Source organism: Colletes latitarsis, chromosome 2, assembly GCF_051014445.1.
Source record: "Colletes latitarsis isolate SP2378_abdomen chromosome 2, iyColLati1, whole genome shotgun sequence".
NCBI classification, from domain to species: domain Eukaryota; kingdom Metazoa; phylum Arthropoda; class Insecta; order Hymenoptera; family Colletidae; genus Colletes; species Colletes latitarsis.
The window spans coordinates 20,543,121-20,551,511 of record NC_135135.1 but is presented as its reverse complement, the minus strand read 5'-3'; the positions used below and the strand labels follow the sequence as shown (position 1 = coordinate 20,551,511).

At 38.1% G+C, this 8,391-nt stretch overlaps 1 protein-coding gene across 1 annotated transcript in view; it reads right to left on the bottom strand.

Annotated features, from left to right (window-relative positions):
- Positions 1-714: 714 nt before the first annotated feature.
- Positions 715-8,391, bottom strand: part of Mcu (mitochondrial calcium uniporter) — a 37,008-nt gene continuing 29,331 nt past the window's right edge. Inside the window, exons 3-7 of the mRNA XM_076780668.1 lie at positions 6,581-6,757; positions 6,341-6,459; positions 4,603-4,749; positions 3,466-3,669; positions 715-2,030 (exon numbers count right to left, since the gene is read on the bottom strand). Of these exons, the coding sequence (XP_076636783.1) occupies positions 1,671-2,030; positions 3,466-3,669; positions 4,603-4,749; positions 6,341-6,459; positions 6,581-6,757 (1,007 nt within the window). The 3' untranslated portion in view covers positions 715-1,670. The remainder of the gene's footprint in view (positions 2,031-3,465; positions 3,670-4,602; positions 4,750-6,340; positions 6,460-6,580; positions 6,758-8,391) is intronic.

The following is an 8,391-nucleotide window of genomic DNA, read 5'->3' as shown; positions in this document are numbered from 1 at the left end:
GAAATAGTTGTCTATGTTAATTCTAAAATACTTTCGTGAACGATATCATAAATAGTAGCAGTACTGTTAATCGTACCATTCAGCTTAATTTTAAAGGTGCTAAAGTTTCTATTTATTTCGGTGCACAAAATTTACAAATCTTTTAATTTCCGTGCCACCAATAGTCAATAGGAATAAAAGTGTTAGTTAAAGCGAGTATCGTTACAAATATTAGATGCTAAAATGTTGCTATAAACAGCGGCGAAGCAACGTTACCGAACGCACAAAGTTTCAAGCGACGCATTAATTATAATATTCCTCATGAAAGTCTCGGGTAGAACGTACGAAGAACAGTTAAATATATTCGTAAAAGTTATTTGTTAATTGCGACGAAGAGCAGTTAGGACGCTGTAGTCAGTATTAAATTAAATCTGCATCGAGTTGAAAAGCTAGATAAAAAGTATCGATGCAATTAGGAGTCAATAAGTATGTACACCGTTTTTTCCCCCCCTGAAACAATGAATAGACGTAACAATATGTATGTCGAAAGAAAAGTTAAGTACGGTGTACCACGCCCATTAGATGAAAATAAAATGGTTCGTTGATTTCGCGAGGAAAAAGAAAAATATATATTTACAGTAACAACATTATCAATATCGCATCGTAGAAAAAATAATATTACGATATACACGCGAGGAGCGAAAACGTCGATTTATAAATAAAATCTTCGACTCGATCGTTGATTTGTCTTATTTGTGCAAAAACTGGAGGACAGACAATTAAATTAAAACTAAAAACGTAAATTTATCACAAATACAACCGCATGATTTACAAGTACATATGTGTGCAAACTACACACATCTAGGCACAATATGATGCACTAGAAGAAGAATACGTAGGTACCTAATTGTCGAAAGGTAATTTTGTCAACTAGAATTAAAATTATGATTTTCTTCAGAGACGAATTCAACTTGCGAGACATACGCTTCGTTCTAACCGAAGGAGGGCAACGTGCGTTGACTTAAAAAGCCCCCCGTTTGAATATTTGTTGCAAAACATTCACTGTAGGGGTTGTTCTTTAAAAAAATTTGCGGGCCTATATTAAAAAAGACCTTTGTTAATTTGAGATTGTTTACCCTCTAAAGCCATTCAACCATTCAATTTTGAATAGTTTTTAATATCCTTAATGTTAAAAGAGACAATTAGGCATTCTGTTTTTAGTGAATCATTCTGTGCACTGGCATTGCTAAGAAATACGATTCCGCAATGTTCCTTTAAACCTTAAGTATCCGATTCTCTAACGCGTAATAAATGACAGTATGTAGAAAACTGCGGTATATATAATACATTTCGCTTCGACGTCTTCCAAATGCACAGCAGTGAACAACATTGAGCATCGGGGTAGATAATATATGTATATTTTACACATAGTCGTTGGTTAGGAGTGTCGTCGTACGACTTGGAAGACTTCGTCGACGATTCGAACATCTGCAGGTATTACCATGCAAAAGAAACTGACCGTGTTTCATCATTTTTTGTTTCACCTGCCTTGTTTATATTACTTACTTTCTTCTTTAACAATAAGTGTTATTCGGTAAACACCCTGAGAGCATATTTTTCAACAAGGAAAAAAGAGACTTGCAACGAAATTTCTATCACTGAAGATCCACCGATCCATTCATTTTCAGGGATCAGTAGTCCTTATTTTCTTTGTGCAACCGTGCTTCGTCATAGAACGGTTTCTTGGTCATGTTTCTCTCTGGAAAGATACCCTTCTTGGGAAGGCTTCTTTCCGGACTAGGACTAGGACTAGGACTAGGCGAAGAACTCGGTGATCTTGAACTGCTAGAGCTCGATCTTCCCCTCTTTTTCTGTTCTACGCGGTTGCGGTGCTCGTACAAGGGCCCACGGATCACTTTAAGGGTGGTGTCTAATTCGTAAGCTCGGTCTTTCAACTGATTATAACGATTAATATCCAAACCAGCTTGCTTAGCCTTTTTGTGAAGAGCAATTAGGTATCGTCTATTCAATACGTCGGGTAGCATATACTCCTATTAACAGAGAATAAATCCAACAAGTTTTATAATTATACCTCTACTAGTTGTTAGTAAATAGTATTGTTGACCATCGAACAATTACGTTATTCGAAACGATTCAGGGACTATACACCTCTGGGAAAAATTTTAATAGGGGATTCTAGAGGCCAAAATAGGGCGAAAATAAAGAATACCAATTTGTTGATGGAGACTTCGTTAAAAAGTTATTAACCTTTAAAGTTCCGTCCGTACTGAATTTTTTTCTCGAAAATGCGCAAGATTTCGGGGGTATGTCTATTCACCAAAAATGATTGTAATTGACCCCCACAGATAACAATATTTTTTCCAAAACGATTTGAAATTTTCTTTTTCCCGTAAAAAATTTCACATCTTCTCGAATTTTTTTCTAGGAAATGAGTAGGATTTCGACGATATTACTCTTCACCAAAAATGATTGTAATTGACCCCTGCAGCCAAAAATATTTTTTTTAGAGCGATTTGAAATTTTTTTTGTTCGTCGAAAAATTTAGGCACCCCGGCGATTTTTCTTAAAAATTCGTTTTCGATTTTTAGTAATTTTATTTAACGCCCTGCAGAAAAGTTGCGTAATACTTTTTTGTAGGTACTCATGAGCTCTACTTCAGAAAAAAGTTTCATTAAATATATTCACTATTGTAGGAGTTATGGCTGTTTGAAAATTGGACCATTTTTATTGGGTTTTTCTCAGTTTACGGGGTCAAGGATCAACTTTTCGAATATTTTTGCAATTTCTACACATTCTTCATCTAAATACGCGTAGTTTGTGTTTTTGAAAATTAAAATCGTCCAATCCGTTCAGGAGTTATGGTGTTTTAAAGATACGCATGAAATTTCGGGGACCGATTTCTGGCCTGAAATTAGATTTTCGGTAAGAAATTTTTTTCTCGAAAGTGCGTAGGATTTCGAGGTTATGTATAATGACAAAAAATGATTGTAATTGACCCCCGCAACCGATAATAATTTTTCCAAAACGATTTGAAATATTTTTTTCCCGTCGAAAAATTTCACACCTTCTCGAATTTTTTTCTAAAAAGTGGGTAGGATTTCGGAGGTATGTCTATTCACCAAAAATGCTTATAATTGACCCCTGCAACCAAAAATAATTTTTCCAGAACGATTTGAAATTTTTTAATTCAATTGTTAATAACTTTTTAACAAAGCCTCAGTCAAGAAATTGATATTCTTGATTTTCGTCCTATTTTGGTCTCTAGAATCTTCCATTAAAATTTTTCTCAGGGATGGCCGAACACCCTGTATCCTCGAGGCAATTTAAGGACACGAGATTATACGAATAAATATGTAATTTAGCGACATAATGTAATGGTGGTGATTTAACAGATGACTCTTTAATTATTTTTAGCAGTGTAACCGAGTTATCGAGAAATGAAAATCTTCACTGGCGACTACTAACTTGTTTCGTTAGGACGAAATAGGTGAACCAGGCCATTGTGGTGGCGTAAGTAACGAAGTACGTGATCGGTTCCATTATGTCCCACGAGTATTCCCACCAGGTTAATCTGGCTAGGCCGCTGAACTGAACCGACATCAGGACTAGACACATCCATACGAAAATTTTTGCTTTCCTGTCAGCTGTGGCTTCCAATTCCCGCACTTTCTATAACAGCCAGAGAAACAGATTTATCATTAGACTCGATACTCGTGAATTATATTTGAAACTTAAAAAGATAAATGGTACGCGAATACTCGAATGCTTGTCAGTGTTTATAGATAGTAGAAACACGTGAAAAAGGAATGTATTATTCGATAATAAAATTCCTTATGAAAGTATAACCGAACCAATTTGTAAAGAAACTCGCATGTTATGATTTTAGTCTACTTCGTCTACGAGTAATCTCAGTTAACAACGTTTCGTTTTGTAAAAGCGTGAATTATTTTGTAAGCAATTAATTATAGGAGTTAAACTTGAACGGAGGAAGAGATCATCTTAGATTTCTACAAGATCATTTCACGAAGGAATACATGCAAGCAACGCACCAGCAATCAAAGAAACTCGTAAAACGGAGCAGTTTAGATGGCTGATTCATTTGTATCCGTTGTCTGGTTTGTTATCGATTCTACGTAGAGAAAAGAGGGAAAAATGTGAAAGAAACGAGCCAGTCTCTGTATTATATAATTAGGAACACAGACAGAGGGAACGTGTTTTTATGACGAAACGTTAATCACTTTTCGAACGGGATCCACGATAGTGTGTTACTTATGCCGCCTGGGAACGCGATGATTAAACCAACTCGCGAAGAAATTAACTCATCCAGTGAGGAGAAAACGAACGATAAAAGAGGGGTTTCGCGTATGTTGAATAATGCCCGCACGCGTGCCGTGTTTTAACGCGTTGGAATGCTATTAACGTATCCTGAGCTCCTTCCGTTTAATTTAGATAGCGTCGAGTTATGGGAACTTTTATCGACTCGTACTCGTTGTCGCCAGAGAGCAAACCGATTTAATCAAAATTAAATAACGGATTTCGAAAAGTAAATTCAGAAAATTGGGAACTAGATGGCGAGCTTTCGATCCACGATTTTTTATTCACCTGTTCGAGAGGCTCCAGCTCCAGTCTGATGGCTTCCAACTCGGCTAATATTTGTTTCTCCAGCTCGGCATAGTACTCTCGAACGTGAAGCGATTCGTACAGTTGTCCGATCAACATCTGCACGTCCGACAAGTTTTCTATGTTTTCCTGAAACATTCGTTCCAACGACGTTTATTTAGATTTTAGAAACGACTATTTTCTAAACGCGATTAAAATCGTTGAGAATAGACGTAAGTATGTTGAAAAATGCAAGTACGCGATAGTTTGACGGCTTCAACTTAAAATATCTCTTAAATCAATGGTCTTTTTACCAAATCATCAAAATACTTTCTTCTATAAAACGAATGATTGCATCGATTAGTGCACTAAAAAGCGTGGAATCCCATTAATAAAGAAAGGGTACAATTTCACTTTGCAAATGCATGCACGTACATAAATGCATGATAGAAACGTAGAAAGTTTTAGAATCCAAAGCTACGTTACATCTTCTGTGCGTTGTATTTCTCAAAACCGTTTCAATTCCACGTGTATGCGCGTGTGTATACAGGGTGTTCGGCCACCCCTAGGAAAAATTTTGATGGAGGTTTCGTTGAAAAGTTATTAATAAATAAATTCAAAAACTTCAAATCGTTCTGGAAAAATTATTTTTGGTTGCAGGGGTCAATTATAAGCATCTTTGGTGAATAGACATATCACTGAATTCCTACCCACTTTCGAGAAAAAAAATCGGGTAGGTGTTGAAATTTTTTGGCAGAAAAAAAAATTTTTCAAATCGTTCTAAAAAAATTATTTTCGGTTGCGAGGGCCAATTACAATCATTTTTGGTCATTACACATACCCTCGAAATTCTACGCACTTTCGAGAAAAAAATTTCTTACCGAAAATCTAATTTTTGGCCAGAAATGTCTGCCCGAATTTTCATGGGAATCTTTAAAACGTCATAACTTCTGAACGGATTGGACGATTTTAATGTTTAAAAAAGCAAACTACGCGTATTTTGATGGAGAATATGTGGAAATTCTAAAAATATTCGAAAAATTGTTCCTTGACCCCGCAAAATGAGAAAAACCCCATAAAAATGGTCCAATCTTCAAACAGCCATAACTCCTACAATAGTGAAGATATTTCAATGAAACTTTTTTCTGAAATAGAGCTCATGGGTACCTACAGAAAAGTATTAAACAACTTTTCTGTAGGGCGTCAAACAAAATTACTAAAAATGAAAAAGGAATTTTTAAGAAAAATCGACAGGGGGGGTGCCTAAATTTTTCGACGAAAAAAAAAATTTCAAATCGTTCTAAAAAAAATATTTTTGTCTGTAGGGGTCAATGACAATCATTTTTGGTGAAGAGTCATATCGCCGAAATCCTACTCATTTCCTAGAAAAAAATTCGAGAAGATGTGAATTTTTCGACGGGAAAAAAAAAATTTTCAATCGTTTTGGAAAAAATATTGTTATCTGTGGGGGTCAATTCCAATCATTTTTGGTGAATAGACATACCCCCGAAATCTTGCGCATTTTCAAGAAAAAAATTCAGTACTGGCGGAACTTTAAACGTTAATAACTTTTTAGCGAAGCCTCCATCAACAAATTGGTATTCTTGATTTTCGTCTTATTTTGGAATCTAGAATCCCCCATTAAAATTTTTCCCAGGGCTGGCCGAACACCCTGTATAGTTTGCCCATTTAGTTAAGAAAAGCAACGTTCAAATAAAGGTTACGCTTTTCAATAACGTACCATCGTCTGCCTATGATGCAACGGCGGTGAAACAATGTATTCGTTGTCGTTTATGATCAATCGAAAGTCCTCCTCCATTAACGTCTCTATTGTGTTGCTCGAGCCTATCCTGACACCGTCTGAAATCATCCAACTCTTTATGTTCGCTGCAGCCCAATATGCGTAACGACTATTCGCTTCGCGTTAAAGCCTCTTCATCCCCTTTCTCATGGAAAAACAATTACTCTTCGTCAAACTCACCGAGCGTCATTGCGCTTGCTCGATCGATGCCACGGTCCTCCCTCTTTAACATCTTGATAAAGTCTCCCACCGTATGGGTTATTGGTTTCAGGGTAAACACGCAATGCTCCTTTCTGGATGGCAGAGGTACCGTGATCTTAGGTAATCCTCGATGATACGTCACAGTTACGTCTGTAACTGAAATCGTTCCGCAAACGGAGCTTTATTTCTTTTGTTTTATTCGCATTTAGTATTTGAATTAAGAATAGACGCAAGAAACATTAAATTTAAGCTTCCATTTTCATTCGACTCGGTTATTCTAGCCGGGTTTTCTCAATTGCCGTAAAAAGCCAGACACGTCGTGAAACTCTAGAAAGACAGCGACTGTTTTATGTCTCCCCAAACGACAGGAGAGGAGATAAGACAAAAATAGACGACAAGAAACGAATACAGCTTTCCGATCGCATTCGACAGAAAATTTTTCGTACAATTTAAAAAATACTGCCGACAATGAAGGTTCTCTTTTACTTGCTTCGAGTGCTAACGAAATTTCTCTTCGTCTTGAAAACAAGGATAGTACTTTCTCGTCTCCGGACGTGTCGAAATCTTCAATAACCTTTCCCCAAACAGTAAACCCTCTACCTAAAATAACCTAGGCCCTTTTCGTGCAGTCTATCAACAAGATGAAAGGAAATCAGTTTCCAGACAGGACTTTCTGTTTTAAATAGAGACAATCTCAACCAAGTCTCGTTGTATCCCCGGCCGTTTAATATCGTCGTAGGTCAAGTGTGCTGTTAATCCTTTCCAAGGAGGAATAAAAGGGCTTGCTCGGATCGCTGCTGAAATTCGATGGTCGTACGATCGAGAGCTGGGTTCCCGTTAACCTGGTTAGCAGTCGTTTCATATGAGGAAGGTATTAGAGTGTGGAGACCGAAATGGGATGACTACAGGCATCTTTTCGTTGGAAGCAGAACGGAACCGAGCACCGATCCGGCTGCATGATCTCTGGAAATGCATTCACGAGCGTGGACGAGGTGCGGGATGGCACCAACGATCAAATATTTCGCCGGTTGCATAGAATAGGGCGAAATGCTCGTTGTTACGTTTTGTTGGCGGTCTATAAAGAATCCCGACGAATTCGAGAACGATTTCGAACGGCAGGCAACTCTTGAAAAGCGTATGATAGCGTGAAACCAACGCCGGAAGGAATTATGCTCGCCGGGATCGAGCAACAACCGGTCTGTCGATCGGGGTTTGCGTAACGCGAGGCTCTGTACAATAGTATCGTTCCTTCGTTGGGAATATTCATTGTTGGCGATTAAAATTTATTTATGGGCTCTGTAATGTTAAAAGACCATAACAATAACGAGCACATTTGTCGTCGAGAATTACCAGTCTCGAAAGAGAAACTAACCAGAAGTAGATTCTTCGATGATTCAATAACGCCATGGAAAAATTATTCGACTGCGATAAATCAGAGCCCGATCTCGTCGGCGAGAAAATTTGATCCGTAATTGGCTCTCCTTAATAGCGAACAAGCGCAACGTCCGACAATTAGTGCGCCTCCACGAGCCACGATATGCGCTCTCTTCAACGTGGCCGCCGCGAAGAAGCGTTGGAAGTGGCAAAGAAGCTGCCACCACCTTTTGGTGTCGTCCTCCCTTCTTTCTGCCTCCGCGAAAAGGTTGCGATGGTGAAGTTTTCCGCGCTGCCAGTCTACCTTTGGATTCTGCTCAACTAATAAGTGGCGTGCGCGTAAAACATTCCAACAGGGGGTTCCTTCGTGTCGCACATTCGACGCAAACGGGTCGGTTTTCCACCACTTTCGCGTG